General features: G+C 35.8%; 1 protein-coding gene and 1 long non-coding RNA gene across 3 annotated transcripts in view; one reads left to right on the top strand and one right to left on the bottom strand.

Annotated features, from left to right (window-relative positions):
- Positions 1 to 113: 113 nt before the first annotated feature.
- Positions 114 to 4,228, bottom strand: LOC307175937. The gene is made up of 3 exons (XR_013824557.1): positions 4,091 to 4,228; positions 2,707 to 2,894; positions 114 to 401 (listed from the first exon to the last, which is right to left on the bottom strand). It is a non-coding gene; the product is annotated as an uncharacterized lncRNA (long non-coding RNA).
- A 567-nt stretch (positions 4,229 to 4,795) lies between these two features.
- RIPK2 (receptor interacting serine/threonine kinase 2) overlaps positions 4,796 to 25,079 on the top strand; it is a 30,432-nt gene continuing 10,148 nt past the window's right edge. Inside the window, exons 1-6 of one of the 2 annotated variants that reach the window (XM_079901663.1) lie at positions 4,796 to 5,039; positions 9,724 to 9,877; positions 12,495 to 12,650; positions 20,582 to 20,739; positions 21,820 to 21,869; positions 22,707 to 22,868. In XM_079901663.1, coding sequence (XP_079757789.1) covers positions 4,867 to 5,039; positions 9,724 to 9,877; positions 12,495 to 12,650; positions 20,582 to 20,739; positions 21,820 to 21,869; positions 22,707 to 22,868 — 853 coding nt within the window. In that variant the 5' untranslated portion in view covers positions 4,796 to 4,866. Of the gene's footprint in view, positions 5,040 to 8,792; positions 9,878 to 10,929; positions 11,027 to 12,494; positions 12,651 to 20,581; positions 20,740 to 21,819; positions 21,870 to 22,706; positions 22,869 to 25,079 lie in introns of those variants that run through there. The other variant, XM_079901664.1, reaches the window with a different exon arrangement.

Here is a 25,079-nt window from a genome sequence, read left to right as displayed (position 1 = left end):
TACAGTAGGTTCTCATTAGTTATCTATTTTATACATAGTAGCAATAGTGTATATATGTCAATCCCAATCTCCCAATTCATCCCACCCCCCCCACTTCCTCCCTTGGTGTCCATACGTTTGTTCTCTACATCTGTGTCTCTATTTCTGCTTTGCAAATAAGATCATCTATACCATTTTTCTAGATTCCACGTATAAACGTTAATATATGATATTTGTTTTTCTCTTTCCGACTTACTTCACTCTTTATGACAGTCTCTGGCTCCATCCACGTCTCTACAAATGACCCAATTTCATTCCTTTTTATGGCTGGATAATATGCCATTGTATATATATACCACATCTTCTTTATCCATTCCTCTGTCCATGGACATTATATGTATACATAAAGCTGATTCACTTTGCTGTACAGTAGAAATTAACACATTGTAAAGCAACTATACTCCAATAAAAATTAATTTAAAAAATAAAATTAGAAAAATAAATAAATAAGAACTTACAGGAATAAAAGGCATTGAAGTTAAAAAAACAAGCAAAACAAAAAACAGACTATGAGAGATTTCAAGCATGCCATTTCAAGCTACCATGTCCCTAAAATAGCACATGCAGATATAAATAACCTTTATTCTCAGTAAATGGAAAATATGACTTAATATGACTCTACAGAATTTTGAATAGATGAATTCAACATATAGGTGTGAAGCTTGTTTTTTAGCCTAATTTGCATAATTATTCTCATGTTCTTTGCTTCTCATTTAGTTGATGTGGTTTATCATTAGTATTCTTTAGGTTTCCTGTCATTAGCCATTCATTATGGGCATTAATTAAACAATGTACATATCACTAAGAATACATATTTTTAAGCTGTATAATAGTGAAACTATAATGAAAGCTAAAGGTTTGAGGTTGTGATAAACAAATTGAAGCCAGATATTTAGAAGGTCTGCAATAAAAAGAATCTTAGCATTTAAATGAGTTTAGAAGCACTGAAATACAGGAATCAGCAGATCAACATTATACTATCTATCTCGAAAAGAAATGAAAGAAGGTGTGTGGAGAAACAGCACTCTCATTTGTCTGCAGAAAAAGAAAACTGGAACAACCTCAGTGAAGGTCAATTCAACAAGACAAACCAAAATTACAAATGAACATAACTCTTTTGTCCAGCAGTTCAGCTTCTAGGGCATATATATGGATACACTTGCACATGTATGAAATGACATATGTAATGATTACTTATTGCAGCATAATTTGTAAGTAAATATGTGGAAAACAGCTAAGTGTCCACCAATGAGGGGTAAATTATGGCATATCTATCATTAAAAAAAAAAATGAGAAAGCTTTTTATGCATTTGTATGGAAAGATATCTGAAATAGATTACTAAGTGAAAGACAAGCAAGGTGAACAGGTATATACTGTAATACTAATTAAATAAAAGTAAGAGACATAATATACACCCACATATATTATTTATTTTGTATTTAAACCTATTAACCTTTTATTGAAGTATAACATATATATATATACAGAAAAGTGCACATTGTGTAACCTCAAAGAATTTTCATAACTGAACATACCCGTGCAACTGGCACCAAGAGTCTAGGTCCTAGATCAAGAAACAGAACATTTCTATCACCCCAGAGGCCTCATCCTGTCCCTTCTAGTCACTATGACCACTCTACACGAGTAGACATTATCCTGATTTCTAAAAGCATAGGCTAGTTTTGCTTATTTTTGTACTTAATAGGAATTGACTCATAAAATGTATACTCTTCTGTGTCTAGCTTTTTCATCCAGTATTGTATTTGTGCAATTCATCAATATTGTACACTGCTCAATATCATTGCTGTTTAGTATTCCACTGTTTAAATGGGCCACGAATCACTTATACATTCTAGTATTTATGGATATTTGGGTAATTTCCAGTTTGAAGCTATTATAAATAGCACTACTATGAACTTTCTAGTATATGCATATGCATGTCCATATACCTAGGCAAGGAATTGCTGAGGATCCGCATATCTGCAATTTTAATAGTACTGCCATACAGTTTGCAAAATTGATTGTACCAATTGACACTCCCACCAGCAATGTACAAGAGTTCCAATTGTTACAAAACCTCACCCACACTTGCTATATTCTGTCTTTTTAATTTTAGTTATTCTTGTATTTGTGTAGTGATATTGCACTGTGGTTTTAACTTGTAGTTCTCTAATGACTGATGATGTCGAGCACCTTTTCACATTCATTTGCTATTTGCTATTTAGATATACCCTTGTGTGAACTACCTAGGTCTTTTGCCTAATTTTCTATTGAATTATCTGTCTGTTACACTTTTAAACTTTGAACCAAGTGAATACTAATTTTTAAAAATTTTAAAGTAATGCAATTAAAAATATAAATAAATTTTATAGTGCTCTATGCTGCATGTTCTCTCCTTCGAGATTTATAATATACTAGTATTTCAGAAGCTCTAAAAAGTCTTAAAATTTTCACCACCACAGAACAGTTGGAGAAACACTGTTTCCATTCTTGTCTAATTTTTATTTTTCATGGAATTAATAATTGCTTCCTTTTTTTACTTGCTTATATTTTTTAAGTTCTCTCTCGAATTTTATCATGTATTTCATTAGATCTATCAAACATCTATCAATATAACTACCCAAATACTCAAAATTAGTAATCTAAATAAATTCAGTTACACTAACCAGTCTTTCTTCTTGGAGTCTGCCATCTTCCTTCTCCGGTGAAAACGATTGCTCTCTAATTCTGCCACATATCTTTCACCCTGGCATTTCCCTTCACATTCTCCTGGTCCTTTTTTCTGGATCCCATGTCTTTCTCTTTCTTGTCTTGCTCTCATGTTTTGTTGGAGCACATCCTCTAGTAACTTGCCCTAAAAAAAAAAAAAAAAAGGTGGATGGATGGATGGAAAATAAATGTTTTCATCCTTGTATATGTGAAAATGTTTTTATTCTATTCTTACACTTGATGGATAGTTTGACTATAGGATTCTAGGTTGGAAGTTATTGTCTTACAAAACTTGAAATTTCACTGTAGTGTTTTAGCATAAAAGTGTTATTGTTGAGAAACCCAATGCCATTCTAATTCCCATTCGTTTATTCCTGCGGCTTCCCTCTGAAAATTTTTAGAATCTTCTCTTTATTCTTAGTGTTCTGATCTTTTTAATGGTGTGCTTTAACATAGGTCCTTTTTCAGTCACTGTGGGTAGCTGGTGGGTCCTTTAAATATGAAGATCTTAGTCTTTTGGTCCTGGAAAAAATTCTTGAATTATTATTTTGATCATTTCCTCCCTTCTTTATTTTTGTTCTCTTTCTCTAGAATTCTGTTTGTAAACTGACTGGATGAATGAATGAATGGGAAAAGTTTTCTGAGCACTTTTTGTAGCAAAAAGCTTATTAAGGAATGAACCACAGATTATCAGACCATATCTTTAAAGCTAAGTATTTTATTTTAAATTATCAAATTTTAAAACACACTCTTTCATTACAGCTTCCATTTATTGTAAAATGTTAACACTGCTACTCTCATTTCAGGCAATACAAAAATACAGGAAGCACTGATTTTCTGTAGGCAGAAATCCCTGATTGAAGTCAGGCATTCCCTATTACTTTTGCTTTAGAATTCATTAAATGCCTAGCATGGACTTGGTATTGTGTATAATATTTGCACCACCCTTTGCAAAATAGTCATTTCAGGTGTAGAAAAGTGTTTGTTTAAGGTAAAAAGATCTTTGCAGTCTTTTTTGGTTGGCATTAAACACAGCATTCTTCCCAGATCTATAAGAAAGAAATGTTTGCAGTCTTACCTGGAATCAAGGGAGGGACTCTCTCAAGGTTACTTTTCAATCTCTGTCTGTAATTATGGACGTCAGGAGAGAAAAAAAAAAAAGAGAGAGAAGAATACGTCCCTAGCAGAGAAGCACTCAACAGGAACTAAACATCTGAACGTTTAGACAGGATTAAGCTCTGACAGGGCTTATCAACCACCCCCACACGACTGAAGTAGTTGGAAGTGAGGTTAGATTGGAGTCCAGATACGCAAGTGAATCTACACCCCTACCTGACTCACCGGGCTGAGAAGTGCGGAGCCCAAGTAAGTCACCACCGCACGTCCTCAAAGGGCTTTCCGCGCAGGCGCGGAGTCAGGAAATGGCAGCTGCCACACCCGCCCCGCTACCTCTGTCTGGTGTTTGGCGACTCCCGGAAGACGCGCCGATGGGACCAGAGGACATTCCTCCTGGGTGGGAGGGTCCGCTGACTGGGTGTGAAGCTGTGGAGAGGCAATTTCCCCAAAAGAAAACCTTTCCAACCTTGTGGGTTGGGGGGAGAGAAGACAAATTGAGCGCCCCTGGCTCACTTCCCTACTTCGAAGCCCCCGCCCGAGCCCCGCCGGTGGGGCACACGTCGTCTGGTCGCCACAAGGCGGAGATCTCGGGCCTGAGGCCGAGGCCGGAGCCTTGCTGGGAGGATCCCGGGCCAGTGGCCCTCATCCCCGCCTCGGCATCCGCCGCTGACGTCGCCTGAGAAGTCTGGGGAGGGAGGAGCTCCGAAAGGCGGGCTCGGGTGGCTGGCAGCGCCTGGGAGGGCCAGGTTGGAGAGAGGAGGCTCCTCCCCTGTGCGCCCCGCCGCCGCAGAGTTGACCAGTCTCTAGAAGAGAAGAGTCCGCTCCGGCTCCAGATAAGCAGCGGCTTGGCGTGCGCTGCGCGGAGAATGGACGGCCTCGTGACCTAATGTCCGGCAGGCTGTAGGGCCTGCCGACCCGGCTCGCGCAGGGGGTGGAGCCGCGAGAGCGGCGGGCATTTCCGGAATCGACCGGCTGCCTGAGTGCCCGCGCCACCCGCTACCATGAACGAGGAGGCCATCTGCAGCGCCCTGCCCACCATCCCGTACCACAAGCTCGCCGACTTGCGCTACTTGAGCCGCGGCGCGTCCGGCACCGTGTCTTCTGCCCGCCACGCAGACTGGCGCGTTCAGGTGGCCGTGAAACACCTGCACATTCACACCCCACTGCTCGACAGGTAGGGCGCCCTGGCGGCTCCACCGCGGAGCCCCGAAATCTGCGTTCCCCACCCCACTGGCTCTAACCCCCGGCAAGCGGGCTCTGAAGCCCAAGCGACGGTGACCACTTGGGATCGGCCGCACACCTCGTCACCTCTAGGCAGCCGTTCAACGCTTGGGCTAACATGGTGGGGAGAGCAGGCTTCTCTGTAGATGCAGCAATCACACTTCTTTTCACTGCCCTCTCCTTTTTTTCTTACTCCTGGGCCTCCTTTCTCCAGACACCAAATATCAGCAATCACAGCCCAACTCTAAACGTCCTCTTTATTGAAGTTGGGTTCTGTTTGCTTTGTTTTTCCCTTTTTTTTTTTGAAGTCGAATTCTAGGGCTGCACTGCCCAATAGGTAGCTCTTAGCCACAGGTGGATATTACTTTTTTTTTAAGTGGCTATTAGAAAATTTCAAATTGTATATGTGGTTCACATTATATTTTTATTGAACAGCACTGCTGTAGAGTCTGGGACGTTTTGGTTTGGGCTTTTTGTTGTTTTTGGTTTACACATGTAGGCATGAAAGTTTAGATATCAAACTCAATTTAGTTTCTCCTCTTACCGTCACAGGGAAGGAAGCCTGTCTCTAGAGGAAACTTGTATTATTTTTGCTAACAATAAACTGAAATCAGAAAGCTGTTAAATGACCAAAACTTTTGAATGTCTCTCCCATCCTGGACCAAGTTTAGTGCAATGTCCAGATTTCAAGGGAAGGCTAGATTAGTTCCTGTTTCCAGAAAAACCTTTCAACCATATATATTAATCAGTGAGTCTAGTCACTAGTCTTGTGTATTTTCCTTCCAATAGGAATTTAACTAGGCCCTGCATTCAATTCTTAGTGAGTTAACATCCATGATTGCAACATTCTCCTCTCCTCCCCCTATATCTAAAGTGAAAATACATCATGCTAGATGCCTGATTAGCTAGAGGCTGTCAGTATCCAACAGCAGATAAATTCCTCAGCTTCAGCCCTGCTAATGGTATTGACTTTCATCTGCCTGTGGCTTTTACTTGCTCTCTTGCTATCAGGCTTGGATGGGCTAGATCTCACAGTAAGTTTGAGACACCTCTAGAAATTGTTCCTGCTTTTTGTGTACCATAATCCTGATTTAGTGATATACGGGGTATATTTACCCTGGGTCTTGAATTCTGTGGAGCAATTACTGGGAAATTATGTGTATGTAGTCAACTTTGAAGGGTGGTGGTTGATTAGAGAGGGTAGATGTATTTTAGAATCAACTATTAAAATATGTGGAAATCTAGCACTGATGGACTCCTTAGGTATTTTAAAGGAGATTGATCCTCCCATTTTGGATGCTGCTTCTCAAGATTTTAATTTATCTAAGTTTTGTGCCATTTGGGGCCAAGAAATGAAGGGAGTTCCCTTTCGTGCTCATTAACAATTTCATCTTCTAAAATTCTTCACTAAATCGGGTAGGAAATTAATTCTGCCATCAAAGAAGCCATAAGGAACAGTGCAACACTCTGGCATTACTGCATCACATTTTTCTTCCACTTGTTACCTAAAATGTTAACATTAGCAGTATTTATGTAGTCTGAGCATAGGACTGGGCTCTGCAGTTGACTCACAGGGTGTCTTATGTCCTCACTTATGAAGTGGGAATAACAGATACATGTACTTCTTGGGCTCTGGTGTGGATAATGTTTGCATTGTTCTTTGAGATCACAAAAGAAAAATAAGTTTATGTGCTGTAACATGTTCTTATTTTAGTGATTGGTAAATTATTCTCTGTAACCTGACTTCTGCCCAACGAGTGGACCTTCCCCAACAATCTCCCAACTCCTTATGCGTAGATGAGTCTGACAGCTTGTTCAAATACCTTGTGTAAACAGTGTAACTGTTTTGTAACTGAAATTTGTTATGGGTAATTTTGGTAATATGTCTATAAAAGCTGTTTTATATTTTATTTTTTTAATATAAAAACCTATTTTTAAACTATTTTGGCTTTTTCTGTTTTCCCACTCATTCTTCCTGAAATCTGACTTCAAGAATTTTCCTTCTCTGATTAAGCAGTGAGTGGAAAAAACAAAGGCTTTAGAGTCCCACAATTGCAATTCAAATCTGACTCTAAATCTGCCACTTATTGTTGGCATGACCAGTAGAAATTATTAATTTATGTGAGCCTTCGTGCTCTCATATATAAAGTAGGGATAATGAAACCAACTGTAGTAAAGTGGCCAAAACATCATAGGATCACAAGAGAAGGAAGAATGCATCATACTCTTAATGGGAGGAGGAATTAGTATATTAAGTATCACTAAGATATCCCCTAGCATGCCCTCTCTATAATTCTTTCTCAGAGTATCCAGGAACCTTCCCGGCAAAGGTGCTACTCAATAACTGTCTTGTTGACCTACATTTCATGAGGCAAATACAGACCTGTTTCAGCTTAGGAAATATAAATTTAATTAAAGCAGGTCTCACAAACTGGTATAATTGGTTGCCTCACAGTTGGGATATTAAGTGGCTGAAGAGCAGGGAGAAGAAGAGAAACTCTTTATGCATTCTTGTAATTCTTGAATTTTGAAACATGTAAGTATATTACCTCTTCAAAACATAGATGACTAAGATTTTTTTGCTTTATTTTGCTTATTGTTTGTTTTTAAGGAGGCTTCATAGTCTGGTCTGGAATGTCTGTTGCTTTTCTTATTTCAGCAGCCATTCATCAAGAGCTTGGGTGGTTTAAACACCAACTAATCATCATTGTTTACCTAATAAGCTTCTCCTAGAGACAGTTCTCTTTCTATTACTGCTGCTACCAATACCAAATCATCCATGGAAAAAATTGGTGACAAATCCAGTTCCCTTCATATATATGTACACACACACGTACACACACATACATATACACACACATATACACATATATATATATGTATATACCTCCCTTAGTCAATCAGGTCAATCAGTCAGCCACCAGAGCCTGGGTATTCTATTCAGCTAGTGTTTTTCTTTCTATTTACACTGCAACCTTTATAGTTTCAGACTCTCATTGCTTTACATCTTAACTAGTATTATAATCTTCTAATACCTGGCTTTCAAACTCTACCTCCTTCTGCTGATCCTACACCTTGCTGCCAAATTAATCATCCTAAAAGTTTGTTCCACTCCTGTCACTCCTGTGCTCAATAACCTGTAGTCTCAACTCAGTGACTACCAAATCAAGTGTAAATGCTCTCACCTGGCTTTAAGGCTCTGCGATGAGGCCCTACCCTACCCTATTCACCTCACTCCCTTTACACACGCTGTTACACATCCTGATTCATATTAAACAATTTGTCATTTTCCAGATATAGCCTGTACTTTAACTTCCTTGAGTTCATTTGATACACATCTATTAGACAAATTCTGTGTGCCAGGTACTGTTCCAGATCCTGGGGAGACACAGATGAAAAAGAAAGGCAAAATCTCTCCCATCTTGGAGAGGGACCACATATCTTGGATGCCCTTTTTCCAGTGGTTGAAATTCTATCCATCCTTAAGGTACTGTTGACATCTCTCTCTAAAGGCTGTAGCAACTCCCTAGCCCAGATTTACTAGTTCTCTGAGCTCCCTATATTTATTTATTTATTTGCTTGCTTATTTACTTGTTTTTGATGGCGCTTATCATATTCTGCCTTATATTTTAAGTATTTGGTTTTCTTTTTTTATTTGCTTTTCTTATTTTTTAACTTTATTGAGGAATAATTGACAAATATAATCGTATATATTTAAAGTGCAAAACATGATTATTTGCTATACATATACATCATCATGGAATAATTACCAATATCAATATAATTAACACATCGAAAGACATACAAATGACCAATAGGTATATGAAAAGGTGCTCAACATCACTAATCATTGGAGAAGTGTAAATCAAGACCACAGTGAGTACTTATTTTTCTTAAAAAGATTTCTGGACAGTTTGAGGTCACAGACTATGTGTTTTGTTTTTTGGTTTTTTTAAACTTACTAGTCTCCATAATGCTGAGCACAGTTCTTTATTCATAATAAATGTTCAATATTTATTTGTTTTATGAATGAAAAATCAAATGAACCTGGGATCCAGAGTTAGCCCAGGGATCCATTCTAAGCATTTACCTGTTCTCAGTGTCCTTTTCCTGTGTTCCAGTATATAATTTCTAAGCATTATTGACCCTTATGCAACTATTATCATCTAGTCATTAAAATCTACAACACTTAAGTGTTTTAATATTCAGGATATTTAGAAAATTTTTACATGGTATGCAACCATAAAATTTAATATAATAGTCTAATCAAATGTGATCATTTTAATACAACATAAACTTAATGTAATTAGTTCAAGCACCTATCATTCTAATATAGACTTTATAAACTTAAACATGGTATTCTTTCCCTTTCCTGAGAAGAGTACAATAATAATCTGTATGTAGCACTTTTTTCTGTCAGTGGCTTATACAGGTATTTTGGTCTCTAAACAGACCTATGGAATATATAGGGTAGATATTATCCCAACTTTAAACACGAAGAAACTAAGAGAAGCTGCATAATTTACATGAGGTCAAAAGCTAATGAATGAAAAAATCCAGGATTAACTAATATTTATGGGCTTGATAATTGTGTATTTTTCCTTACTTTGAAATAATTATACGTTTTCTTTCTTTAGTGAAAGAAATGATGTCTTAAGAGAAGCTGAAATTTTACACAAAGCTAGATTCAGTTACATTCTTCCAATTTTGGGAATTTGCAATGAGCCTGAATTTTTGGGAATAGTTACTGAATACATGCCAAATGGGTCATTAAATGAACTCCTACATAGGGTAAGTATTATACATTTTCAGTCGTTATAATTCTGTTATTCAACCTATATAGTACTTTCGTTTTACAAATGATCAGATTATTTGGGGTTATATAGATGAATCAAAATAAGAATAATGAAAAACTTCACCATTTATGGCTTCTTTTGTGTTGTTAAAAATACTGTGGGGCTTCCCCGGTGGCTCAGTGGTTGAGAGTCCGCCTGCGGATGCAGGGGACATGGGTTCGTGCCCCGGGCTGGGAGGATCCCACATGCCGCGGAGCGGCTGAGCCCGTGAGCCATGGCCGCTGAGCCTGCACGTCCGGAGCCTGTGCTCCGCAACGGGAGAGGCCACAACAGTGAGAGGCCCGGGTACCGCAAAAAAAAAAAAAAAAAAAATACTGTGGAGTCAGACCCTGCATTCTAAGTGACCTAGATTATTTTGCTTAGGTTACTGTTCCTGAGGTTTACACTGAATTCTAATATCCACATGTATATATATGTAAGAGAGGAACAGGAGAGAGAAAAGATAAACTCTGCACACCATACAATTTATTGTTAGTTTAAGCCAGATTTCATTTTATGTTAAAGACAATGTAGGGTTCAAATTAAATGTTAATAATACCAGTTCATAAAGTTCTGAATTAATAGACCAAATAAATCTGAGTATCAAATACATGAGCTTTTCCAATAATAGACAATGGCATGAGCCATGTACCTTTTTCCCAAGGTATCAGTTATCTGGCTTTAATTGTGAATCCCATCAGTAAACAAATATGGCCCGGTTGTGGGGGGTGTCCTCATTCTCAAAATATGTGTATCCATCTATTGTTGTTTGCTTGCTCTCATATTACTAAGATTATCTCTAGCCTGCAGTTTCTGTCAAGAAATATTTTTAAAGAACTCGGTCTCTTTTGTGAGGGGTGCTTTAGTTAAAACTGAGTAGTAACATAATCTGTAAAATCTAGTCACTGAACACTCCTAAATTCTGATACATCACAGTGTTCTATAAGCAAACAAGAGAGAATGGGTGCCACTGTCACCACTCATGGAGTGACTTCCTCTTTATTTCAGGATACAACACATTCTGTTTGTGACAGGACCATCTGAAACAAGGACAGAGTAAAGTAACTAGTGTCAGTGCATAAGATTTGTGTAACCAACACAGCAAGTAAGATACAAATACTAATTAAACACAGTTTCCTTTTGTTAAATGAGTATAAGCATAAATTCTAATGTTGTCTTCCCATACCCCAGCACCACAGTAGATGCTCTGGTACCCAAATTTGGAGCCCATTAGAAATTCTAGAGCCTCCTACAGGGGGATTGCTGACTCCTGGAAGGAATCATAAAATACATAGTGAGCACTCATCTACCTTCCTCTCCATGATCAAAAGCTTCCATATAGCACTATACTGCAGAGAGGCCTTGTTACTTCTTTAAACTATATAATTTTCAGAAAAAGTTACCTTTTTAAAGATTAAAAGATTCAGTTACTCAAGGGGATGGGAATCTGTGTATACAAGAGGAAGTAATGTTGAACATTTGTGTTTTGTGTTTCTTTTGGTGTCCTGTATTATTAGGTCAGGATTTATCTTGAAGCACGTTCCCCCAACCTCACAAAAGATTGATGAAAGAAATCAAAATACTATGTAAAGACAAGTATTTTGAGCCACTCCCCTGCCAAGTTAGTTAATCAATGAACTATAAGCTGACCCATCTGCAGAAAAAAAATTCTTAAGAACAGTTTTGAGCTCAGTGGAAGCATACTTTTTCATATTATTTAGTAAAATGTACCCAGTGGCATGGTCCCTGTTGATTCATAGTTGGATATTCCCAAATTATCTAATTTTTCTGAGTATGTTCATTCTCCTGGGAAGCTGTATTAACTTTTATGTTCAGAAAACATTTAAGAAAGTTCAGATGACTGTCACTTGTAAGTACCAGGAAATAGAAAACATTACATTTTTAATGTTTCTATGTTATATATACTTAGAAATGAAGATGATTTTTGTCTCCTTCACAAAAGCAAAACTCCCAAATGCTAATTTTTCAAGCTGAAATGCAAGTAAATATATGATTTAAAAATATGAAGTATTAATGCTTAGTAAGTAAATATATTATGGTCATAATTTTAATTGATGCAGTGGTTATCATCATAATCAAGTATGGTTTTATATTAATAGGAAATTTAAAATATAAATTTTGAATAGAAACAAATTGTGTGTGTGTGTGTGTGTACACATTCATGGGCACAAGTTATTTGATAAGAAGCCATAGAATGGGAAGATGGCTATGAGTATAAATATATGTTTGGGTATTATATAGATAAAAAATAATTTAAAACTGTCTCAACTGAAGAAAGACCCCATACCATGTAGTTGCATTACCAGTATAAACTAAAAGGAAATATCAGTACTGTAAAGTCATTATTTTCTCTAAAAATTGAGGAAAGTAAGATACAAGGATGTTAAATAACGTCAAATTGGTAATATAACAAAATGAGTACTTTTTGCCCTGAATTTAGTTATACCAGATATTTAGTTTAATACTATATTTCCTCATGGAATATTTCATTTTCTAAGTGGAAATAAATTTGGCCACTAATTTTAGTTTTGTTTCTTTCCATATATATGAAGAAAAATGAATATCCTGATGTTCCTTGGCCATTAAGATTTCGTATTCTGCATGAAATTGCACTAGGTGTAAATTACCTGCACAATATGAATCCTCCTCTACTTCATCATGACCTGAAGACTCAGAATATCTTATTGGATAATGAATTTCACGTTAAGGTAGTTACTTTTTTTTTTAAAAAAAAAGCTTATCTGCATCCTTGTGTTTAATAGTTTTAAAGACTTTTTAGTTATTTTTTCTATCTTACCAATTTAATATCTCTGCCTTTTCCATAGCCCCTAATTCAGTGCCACTTCTTCCTGCTGCAGTGAGTTAGTTATTCCTAGACTACAGACATTGGTAAAATTATGGTTCAAAATATAGTCATTCTGTTCTTAATTTAAATTGTCGATTATACCTTTGTTAACTTTTTATTTTGAAATTATTATAGATTCATAGATGGTTGCAAAGATAATACAAAGGAGTCCCATGTACCCTTCACCCAATTTCTGCCAGTGGTTACATCACATATAATTATAGTACTATTTCAGGACCAGGAATTTGGCATTGGTACAATGCATGTATATAGTTCTGTATCACTTTATCATGTGTAAATTTGTGTAACCACCACAGCAATCAATATATAGCACTACTCTATCACAAGAAAGATATCACTTATGCTACCCCTTTATAGTCATACCATCTCCCCTCCATCATACCTAACTACTGTCAACCACTAACCTGTCTTTCCATCTCCATAATTTTGTCATTTCGAGAATACTATATGAATGGAATCATACAGTGTGTGATATTGTGAGACTGCTTTGTTCACTTAGCATAATGCCTTTGAGATCCATTTAAGTTGTTGCTTGTGTCAACAGTTGGTTTCTTTTTCATTGGTGAATAGTATTCCATGGTATGGGTGTACATGCAGCTGTTGAGAGATATTTTGGTTAATTTTTGGTTAACAGCTGTTAACAGCTGTTAACCATTCAGCTGTTGAGAGATATTTTGGTTATTTTTAGTCTTTGGCAATTACAATAAAGCTCCTATGAACAGTCCTGTGCAACTTTTTGAACAAACGTAAGTTTTCATTCCTCCTAGATGAATGCCCAAGAGTGTAACTGCTTGGTCATATGGTAAGCATATGTTTAGCTTTTTAAGAAACTACCTAGCTACTTTCCACAGTGGCTGTACCGTTGTATGTTCCACCGGCAATGTATATAAGACCCAGCTTTTCTACACCCTCACCAGCATTTGGTATTATCATAGTTTTTTATTCTAACATTCTAATAGATGTATAGTGATATAGCACCATGGTCTTAATTTTCATTTTCCTATAATGTTGAATATTGTTATTTATTTATTTGCCATCTCTATATCCTTTTCAGTGAAACATCTCTTCATATCTTAAGACCATTTTCTACTTGGATTCTTTGCTTTTATACTATTGGGTTTTAAGAGTTCTATATATTTAGATATAAGTCCTTAATCAGATATGTAGTTTGCAAAAATTTTCTGCCAATCCAAAGTTTGTTCTTTTCATCCTTTTAACAGGGTCTTTCACAGAGCAAAAGTTGTAATTTATTTCTTTTATGATCATGCTTTTGCTGTCATGTCTAAGCACTCTTCACGAAGCCACAGGTATTGCAGATTTACTTCTATGTTATCTTCTAAAAGTTCCATAGATTTATGTTTCACATTTAAATCTGTGATCTGTGATCTGTTTTGAATTAATTTTTTGCATAAAGCTTAAGATTTAGATACCTAAAGGCACCAGAGGAGTAGTGATTTCAGTTACCCTATATGTAACTGATGACAGCAAATAAAAAGCAGTTGCTGAGAAATTAATACTAAATGTAACTCACTTTATTTTTACATAGTATTTTGCTACACTTCAAATAATATACATAATTGAAGATTATTATAAGTATCCAAAAATGTTCAAATAAGTAATAAGGAAGTTGGAACAATAGAAAAATAAATATAAAAAGTGTGAGAAAAGTTAAGTGAAAAAATAAACCTTTATTGAAGGCACTCCCTCTGCCTAGAATAAAATGGAAGGAAAAGGAAGAGAGAAGCAAGCTGCTGCCTCAATACTACTTAAAAAAAAGAGACAAATCTATTACATCAGTTATAGAACCATACAGGTAGAAGTGACTTATTCTAGTCCCCTAATCAGCTGGTCCTCTGAATCCTCACTACAACAATCCCTCATCTCCCAAGGCAGTTACCCTGTGACAAGAGAGTGTTTAAGATCCGTAACTGAATGACTGTGACATTTTCTTATACGATCAACTCCTTCTCTGTTGCTTCCACTCATCGGTCCTAGTGATAAAGTGAGTTCAAAGTCCAATTTTATTTCCACCTGACAGTCCTTCTGAGATTTGAAGTTAGCTATAATCCCCTTACTTCTCACATACACTTTTCCCTTATACACATCTTTAGTTTCTTCAGCCAATTTCCTTATTACATAGGTTTTAATCCCAGGTGCTATCTAGATGCATCTGTGTTTAAATCTCTCTTAAATTTTGATCCTCAAAACTAATCAAAATACCCATATTACCTAACACAAGTTTGTGTGGCCAACACACAACTTGTGTGGCCAACACACTAGTGAGGTCAAACAAACCAAAATGTCAGAGTTTGGAGCAGAGAAAGTTTTATTGCAGGGCCAAGCAAGGAGAAGAGGTAGCTCATGCTGAAAAAACCCTAACTACCCAAAGGGTTTCAGCAAAGCATTTTTAAAGGCAAGGTGAGGAAGGGGCACACCTTGGGTATGTGGTCAGCTCTTGCACAAATTCTCTGATTGGTTGATGGTGGTCAATCCTTAGGTGCTAGAAGGTCTGGGGATTACATGCCCATGATCATCAAGTAGTTAATTTCTTCCATTTGTTGGTGGTTTTAGCATCTGAAAAACTCAGGAAATATGCATCAGATACTATTATCTAGGTACTTTAGAGAGGAGCTAAAGCAGTAGATATGTGGGGGGAGGTCTGTCCCAGGAAGGCCTCATAGGGTCCTGGTCAGTTACACCCTTGATGTGGTGTGATAAATGTAGAATCGTCCTTAAATACTTTACTTCGTATTCATAGTTCCTTACTAATTCGTCTTTTGGGGGGCAGTCCTATAACAACATTCAAGTTGGGCTCAGTGTCAACAAAAAACACTGAGAGGTTTTCTTTCTTTCTTTTTTTTTAATGTATTGTTACTTAAGTCATGTCTCCTTGTCATGTACTTCACAGGATATTTTCTGGACATCATCAAAGTTTATCTTGTTAGATTTGGGTGATAACTTCAGCTCTTAAGACCTTTTTGAATGTTTTTCTGTAGTCCAAGGATTTTTAACTTTGTCCTCCAGTTTTGTGTCATCTTCAAATTTAATTAGTTACTTTTTGTATCTTCAAGTCATGATTAACTATTAAGCAGTACAGAGCTCAAATCAGAGCTACACAACATGGTCTGAAAACCTCCTTTTAGGTCAATATCAATCCTTTTATTAATTAGGACTTTCGGAGAATAAGCATTCATTTTGTTTGGAATACTCCTAAAAGAGCTGTTATACAGCCCATATTTCTCCATTTTTTTCCATTAGAATATTACAAAAGTCCTTGCTTGACTGCTTTCCCAGGTGTCCTTGTTACCAAGTCCAAGTTCATACTGCTCACTGCAGGACAGGGCCAGTAAATCAACAGACGAGGTGTTGGGGCAAGGAATAGCAACTTTATTCAGAAAGCCCGTAGACCAAGAAGATGGTGGACTAGTGTCCCAAAGAACCACCTTACCCAAGCTAGAATTCAGACTAAAAGGGGAGAGGGTGTGGTTGGTTGTTGCAAATTTCTTGGAATCCTTTGTTCTTGCAGCAATCCATGTAGGTCAGATCTTGATGTTCCTGTAAACCTCCAACAAGACAAATGTAATTGTCTGTTCTGTAACTTTTTATCTCTGTATGAATAGAAAAGTGTTATACCCTTAAAGGTCAGAGCCTTGAGAATGGGCTGTCTTGTATATTTCAGGCTATAGGCAACATTCTTAAGTTGCAGCAAAAGCAATAGAATACGAAGGTTAAAGTAAAAGAAACAGATCCAATATGGAGTCAGATTTATTCTTCCTTGTTACATACTCATGACTTACTCCCTTTCCTTTTCTTCCTCATTATCACAGTGGCTTTCCCTGACAACCCACCTAGTTCCTCTGTGTCCTCATACCTTGATTAATGCTTCTCCATAGTATTTTTCACCATCTTACAAAACATTTTTTATTAATATGTTTATTGACCATCTTCCCAATTGTAATATAATAAGCTTCACAAAGACTAAAATGTAGTCTGTTTTATTCACTGCCGCCTGCTAAGCATATGCGATATAGAAGCATTCAATAAGTAGTTGTTGAATGAACAAATGAAGAATTCCAGATCTTCTATATATACCCAATAGGCCGGATAATTTAATAGTCAAGGATATTATTAAAGTACCTCAGAATGTTTTATAATATACAAACTGTTTTAACGTTTACTCTTTGACAGTAGTACTACTGACAAAAAAGGAAATGAGGTCTGTCTTTCCTTTATTAAGTATTTGAGGAGCAACGGTGTTGTGCTAGACATCCCAAGTACTTGGGATATGTCACATGAGGTCTGAAATTGATCACTGGGCTAATATAATTTTTCATTAGTTCTTTCTGGCTCTTTTATCAATTACTCATAAAGTAACCCTTTCATTACATTTTTAAACCTGGGATTAAGGATAGTCTCTGCCAATATATAGATTTGCAAAATCAATATTATTTTCCCTTTTTAAAAATCAGAATGACATTTGCTTTTCTCGTATCCTGTAATACCTCTCCATCACCATGGAGTTATTTGCGAGTATTCTAACTAAACCTGAAATATATGTAAAATGACCTGAGATTTGTACTTTATAAACTTTTCAACCTCCTTGGACTTTATTTTCTTCATCTCAGTCCAGAAACCATTCTTGATACAGAAAACAGAAGCAAAGTAATAGGTGATGATGATCCCTACTTTCTCTTTTTCATTGATCAGTAGGGTACCCATGGTCTTTCTTTGAAATAAATAGAATTTAAAATAGTTTGGGTTTGTGTGTTTTTTTTAACTTTTATTAGCTTTAGCACATACAAAACTGTGACCTTTCTAATACTATTCTTATAAATTATGATACTCTTTTATATGCATCCTGTGTGTCTCTACTTTTTATTTTATAAACGTCCCTTAAAAGTCAAAGTTTATCAGTGACTCATGAAAAAGTAACAGTTACCTGATCTACCTATCTTCTTGGAAGGGCCTTTAAATGAAGTGCAAAAAATCTTTTAAAACACTTAATGAAATTAAATGGAAACACACCTTGCTACAGTTGTTTGAAGTAAATTTTTTGAAGTAAAATACTGGAATGCTAACCAGAAACATAGTATCTAAAAGAAAAACATATACTACCAATTAAGATCAACCAGGACTTTTCTACTTTAAAAAGAATACATTCAATTTGTTTATCTGCTGGTCAGTATCAATTAGTGCACATTAAATACAAATGAACCTGTGGTAGGCTTATTTGAAATAAATGTTTATATGTACCATGTTTGATTTCTCAACTATTCTGTCCATCATGTGTGGAACTTCTAAGAATATTTAAAGTTATTCCTCATAGCTTCTTACTGATAACTTTATAAATTTACAGACATGGAGAGTATTATATAAATGAAAATAGCTATTCTGGTAGGGTAGTAAGATTATGGATGATTTTTATGAATAGTGTGTTTTAATTTCCTCTAGTTTTTTAATCTTTTTTTAAATTGAAGTATAGTTGATTTATAATATTATGTTAGTTTCAGGTGTACAGCAAAGTGATTCAGTTTTATATATTTTTCAGATTATTTTCCTTTATAGGTTATTTTGAGATACTAAATATAGTTTCCTGTGCTAATACAGTAAATTCTTGTTGCTTTTATCATCTTTTTTAGCTAAAAAGAACCTTTACCTTTGAAATGCATGTTAAGATCTTGTATAGAATAGAAAAATTCCTATTCTCTGTCTTCATTGCTGAATGATACCAGGACCCTCAAGAAATCATGGAACTTGTATTCCTCTCATCATATTCTTCACTTTTTTTTCTTCTCTGGAAGATCCAGATTTAATGAATCGTGTCTTTGGTATATGGTGTTTGTAATAGAGAAGGGGGACAAATATGGTTCCATGTGAAAGCCAAACTAAATTACCTGATAAAGGGAATTCTGATTAAGTTTTCTACGTGAGATTTAAAAACATAGATGAAGACCTTAGGTGAAGTAAAAGGAGCACATAAGGAAGCAAGCTCAGAATACATTTTCTCCAGCACTGTATTCAAACCAGTATTTAGCCCAGTAGTTTGCAATTTGTGGGTCAGATATAAGATGGACCACATCCCAGTTTGTTTTTTTTTTTTTAACATTTTTCACTGTGGCAGAGAAGTAAACTTTGCTTCTCATAGTAATGCTTATTATCCTAGCAGATGTGCAGCTGGAGGACTGTTTTTGCTTTTAGAGGATGAGTGGGAGGAATAAGAGTTTGTAGTGGCAAGTAGAAGTAAGTAGGATATACGGTGCCCCAGAGTCTTAATACCACCTCAAAGTGTATTAAAGGCCCTGAAACTATGTACTGTGCTTATTAGTATTGTATGAATAAGAGCAATCTTTAGAGGCTTATTCCCATGTACAAAACATTAATAATACTAACACACAGGGGTCATTTACTACGTGTCAGATACTGTTCTGAGTGCTTCACTTAGAATAACTAGTTTAATATCCTCAGTACAACCCTGTGTTATGTTATTATCCCTAGTTTAAAGATGAGTAATCTGAGGCACAGAGAAATTAGAAAACTTGTCCAAGGTTGTACAGCTAATTAAGGGGTAGAAGTGGAATGTAAATCTAAGTAATCAAGGCTCTAGAACCCATGTTCCAGAACACATATTATATTGCCTTTAGAAATCAATCCAGCTTATCTTCATGTAGTGGCACCATGTTTCCTCTTGGTCTTTTCTAATTATTTTTCTTAGACTTACCCTTTTATTATGATACTGTATGAAAGATTCATATAGGCTACCCCCTCCCTTTTTGGAGTGGGGCCATAATTTTTTTTAATCTCAAATTCATCTAAACACTAAATAACTTATTTCTTCTCTTAAAGCTAGTGAACATTTTAAGAGTTAAATGATTGAACCACAAATGGTGTGCTGAATAGAGCTCATTCCACTCTGTTGACTCCTAAATTGTGCCGTGTGAAGGTCTAAGTGATTTAAATTAAATGTCTTCAGAGTTTTCCTATACTCTTTTGTTCACTAAATATTGTTTCTGTTCTTACATTTTTGTCTCCCTTTTAAAAAAAAACATTGGAACGTTTTAGATAGTTATAAGATATTGTGTATTGATAGTATCTGCACAAAATTTACAAGTGAAGTAAAACTGTAAAGGACATATCAAAAGTACAGAATGTTTGTCACTGATAATGCTTTAGGCACTCCTTGTCATGGACATAAATATGTTTTATATGCTAATTATACTATTGTTAACAGATATTCTTTTAGTGGTAGGCATAAATCATATAATAATGAGTTATACTATATTGGAATTTTACTTATTTCAAACTTTAAGGATACTATTTTTAGCACATTATAAATAAGAACATATAAACCTGAGTTGTAAACAATACCCAGTGACAATCGTATTAGATATGACTAGTTTAGCAGTTTTGTGAGGTATAGGTAAATTTTGAAAGCACATGATATAAAGCTACTTGTCACAAAAAGTGCAGTGTATATACTCATTCAGAATAAAAGGCAAAAATACTCCTGTTTAAGTTTTCAAAACTTAGTCTCTTTTAAAATTTGTAATATTTTGCTGAACTTCAAGTCAGTTTATATTGCTTTTAGAGTTGTTGGGTTCAGCACTATGGAATCCAATTTGTTAAGAAACTAATAGACTATTACAGAAATAAAATATTAATATATATAGCATTTACTCTGGTCTCATGTCTAAATATAATAAATATAAACAAAAACAATTCTTGAACTTTTTTAAAGAGAAAATTTAAAAATTCAATTACTCTTTTCCCTTCCAGATTGCAGATTTTGGCTTATCAAAATGGCGCATGATGTCCCTGTCACAATCACGAAATAGTAAATCTGCACCAGAAGGAGGGACAATTATCTATATGCCACCTGAAAACTATGAACCTGGACAAAAATCAAGGGCTACTATCAAGCATGATATATACAGGTACAGCATGTTACTTTTGCTCAGAGTTAACCTTGTCTAAAAAACAAGATTAATCAATCCGAATTTTGAAACTACATTTTAAAAGTATGATTTTTATGCTTCTCTCATAAGTGTGGTGAAAATAAATTAGAGACAGTGGTTAATGTTTTTCATATTAAAGATGCCTTGCTTTGGGAGTTCCCTGGTGGCCTAGTGGTTAGGATCCTGGTTTTCACTGCCGTGGCCCAGGTTCAGTCCCTGGTCAGGGAACTGAGATCCCACAAGCTGTGTGGTGCAGCCAAAAAAAAAAAATTAAAAATTAAAAATATGAAAATAAAGATGCCTTGCTTTTTTTTTTTTAATATTTATTTACTTATTTATTTGGTTGCGGCGGTGGGCTCCTTAGTTGCGGCACATGGGCTCCTGGGTTGCAGCATGCAGGCTCCTTAGTTGCAGAATGCATGTGGGATCTGGTTCTCTGACCAGGGATCAAACTCGGACCCCCTGCATTGGGAGCATGGAGTCTTAACCACTGCGCCACCAGGGAAGTCCTGATGCCTCGCCTTAAGCTACTTTTACATCCTTAAAAATTATTAAAGCATATCTTGTTGTCCTATCAATTTATAATATTCAAGGGTTTTTATCATATGTGACCTTGATAGGGGGAGGGAAACAGTGCAATTAACATTTAACACTACCAAAAGAGACAGTACTTACACCAGAAAAAGAGTCAATAGAATAGGGCTACATGAGACAGCCTTTTTTATTGCTCTTTATTTTGTGTGAATAATAGAATCATGTAATTAAAGGGCATAGCTTATCTAGGTGTTAAAGAATCATCCACAAGTTATCCTTGCCTATAACTTCAAGTTCTTATTACAGTAATTTCCTAATTTTTCAAATTGAATTAATTCCCTTTCAAAACAAAACTGTATATGAATATTCATCATCTTGGTTCTATATAGTGATTCTTTAAGCAGCATTTCACTACATTATTACTTTAAAAAATGGTATCTCACAGTCAGCTTTTAAAATCAGTACCATTTTAGTTTATTATGAATAGTTTATAAAGTACTATATGTATATTTTTATCTTAAACAGCTATGCAGTTATCACATGGGAAGTCTTATCTAGAAAACAGCCTTTTGAAGGTAAGTGTACTTTGACTTCCTTATTCTAGGTGACATCGTATTGGTAAGTCATACTCAGAACTATCTGAATAAAGATCACTTATTTTAAATCTGCCTAACAGTCATTTTGTGGAAAACACACTAGAAAAACAACAATTTGTCATTGTGAATCCACTGTATGATGGAAAGTACTGGATTAAGGATCAGAAAAATGTGTAGATTCTTCTTGTTCTGATAGTAATTAACTCTATTATAAGCCACTAAATCTCTTAAGTCCTCATTTTTTTATCTGCAAAATAAGAATTTTGAATTCTTATTTCTAAGATTCATTCCAGCTATAAAATCATTTGTATGAAAATTTAACTAGTGCTTCTTCTAAAGACCAGCAAATACTGAAGAATACTTTAAAAATTTTCTGATAATATTGTCTCTTTCTTTATTTTGAGGTTCATTTAGGTCAGTTTGCTGTGTAACAACCTCAGAATCTCAGTAGTTTACAAACTAAACATTTATTTTTCATTCACATTGGGTTATTAGTTGCTGTGGCCCTTCTTGGCTCTGCTAGGTTCTGCTCAGCTCTGCTGAGCTCTGTTTTACTCTGCTCTCTTCATACTCCATTGGCCAAATCAAATCACATGGCCAAGCCCAGAATTAAAGAGGTGAAGATATAAACTCCTCCCACAAGAGGCAGCAAGTCTGGCAATAGCTGGGATCTAAATATTCCTTTGACAGAAAGGGAAGTAATGAATTATTCCTAAGATTTTAAGATTCCCTCATGTTCATTTGGTTGGCTTTAGAATGTATTTAATATATTAAATCATAATATATTTCTAATGAATGAAATATTTGTTTTGACAGAAGTCACCAATCCTTTGCAGATTATGTATAGTGTGTCACAAGGACATCGACCTGACACTAATGAAGAAAGTTTGCCATTTGATATACCTCATCGAGCACTTATGATCTCTCTAATAGAAAGTGGATGGGCACAAAATCCAGATGAAAGACCGTCTTTCTTAAGTTAGTGTACAGTTTTAATCTGGGCCTTTTGAATTACAAAAATAAAAAAATACGCTGTAAATAAAATATTCCTTGAACAACTACGAAAGTTAGCTGACAAGCTCAAAAGTTTTTTTTTCTAATTCAAAGTTGTTTTTATTTTATGAGATGAGATTGAAGTGGTAAGGAGAGGCTGTTGACTATCATCATAAAAAGGTTAGAAATTTATTCCAAGTACAATGGAAAGCCATTAAAGTGAGTTTTTCAGGGAAATAACATGATTAAATTTAAGTTTAGGAGATATCACTCACTGCTATGTATAAAATTGATTGGAGAAGGGCAAGAGTAGAATTTCCAGACCAATCCTGGAGATCAAAAAATCAGATAGAATTAAGATTTATTTCAGAAGTAGAATGAATCATCACCTAAATGTAAACATAGAAGAAAAACTTCATGATCGTGGGTTAAGCAAAGAGCTCTTATATATGACATCAGAAACAAGACCTATTAAAAAAATTCTTTGATAACTGAACTTCAAAAAAATTGAAAAATTTTACACTTCAGAAGATGCTATAGAAAATGAAAAGACAAGCTGTAGACTGGGAATCTTCTTTCCAACTAAAAAAAAAACCAAATATATTTTCCATTCAAAACGTATGTCTAGTGCTCATCAGAATTGTATTTAAAAAAAATCAAAAGTTGCTATAATAATGGATTAACGTCTTATCTCTTATCTCCCAGAACCATGTAATAGGTGTGTGTGTGTGTGTGTGTGTGTGTGTGTGTGTGTGTATGTATGTGTATATATATGTACATATATGTATGTATATATTGGCTTGGCCAAAAAGTTTGTTTGGCTTCTTCTATAAGATCTTACAAAAACCTGTACGAACTTTTTGGCCATCCCAATACATATCTCCTTTGACCCCAGTGCCACTTGCAAACTATAATTTCTTCTCCATTCCCTAAAGACTCTAGCTCTTCTGAAGATCATGCCATTAGGCAGTACTTCTCTACAAACTTCCTGGTTTTTCCCTATTGTTCATTGCAGAACAATGGCTTTTGGCTTACTTACTTCTACATCCTGCATTGATCAGTGCTGCTGAATATTTGAGAGGAGCGCTCTGCGGATCTCTGGAGTTCTCTGTCTGTGTACTTCTCCTCTTTGGTGCTCTGTCCTATAAACTCTATCTGCCTCAGTCTACCCTAACTCCCAGCCCTGTCTCTTCAACTCTGAGCTTCCTCTGGGCCCCGCCTTACTTCCCTACCCTGTAGTATAGCTGGAAACTCTCCCAAGGCAGTAAGCTTGGGTAGTCATGCTGTCATAAGGCTGACCTCAGTTGTTTCCTATCACTTAGAGATCACTGTCCTTTGTTGCCTGATATCTAGTGTCTTGAAAACCACTGTTTCATGCATTTTGTCTGGCTAATGGTTGTTTAAGGCAGGAGGGTGAATTGGTCCTTGTTTCTTCATCTTGGCCAGAAATGGAATTCATTGGTTTCTCTTTAAATTAATGGCTAAAACTAGGCACTAAACTCTACTTAGCAATTCTGTTATGTTTCTCAAATACATCTATTATTCCATTCTCATATATCACCTGTTCTTAAGTTGTGGTGCAGGGACCTCTGGAGGTGGGGTTGGTTCCTGAGACTTTTATAAGTGGTTCACAAAATCAAAACTTTTCAAAATAATAAATATTAAGGTATTATTTTCCCTTTTTACTCTCATCCTCTGGAAAAATCTTTCCATAGACTAAATTAAATATGATGATATCATTGCTCCAACGGATAATGGAATGTGTTTTCATATATTCTGATGTGTTAAAATTTTCTGTTTTAATCTAATGTAGTAAATATCAATAGATATGACCAACATATACAAAAGCTCTTAATAATTTTGAAGAGTTCTGAGACCCAAAAGTTTGCGAATTACAGACTTAGTGATCATCTTGTACTACTGTAGGAGATGCGTAAGTCCCATACTTCATGTTTCCAAAGTGAAGATGAAATTCCATTTCAATCCCTAAGAAGGAAAGCATGGGAGGAACATTTCTAGTCCTATCTGCCCCTCAGCACTCCTCCTCCTCATTTGTTAGTTTTAGAGAAGCAAGCGTACTTATCTAGTCCCTTCTCAGTTTTCTCCTCCTTTTAGAAGTAAGCTTGTCTAAAGGATGCACACATTTTGTGCTTCCCCATATGGAAGCAGGTGAGGCCTGTAGCTGAGTGAGTAAAA

The sequence above is a fragment of the Stenella coeruleoalba genome (genome assembly GCF_951394435.1).
Source record: "Stenella coeruleoalba genome assembly, chromosome: 17".
In the NCBI taxonomy this organism is placed as follows: Eukaryota; Metazoa; Chordata; class Mammalia; order Artiodactyla; family Delphinidae; genus Stenella; species Stenella coeruleoalba.
Note: the sequence above shows the minus strand (reverse complement) of the source record. Positions and strands in the feature narration are given on the sequence as shown.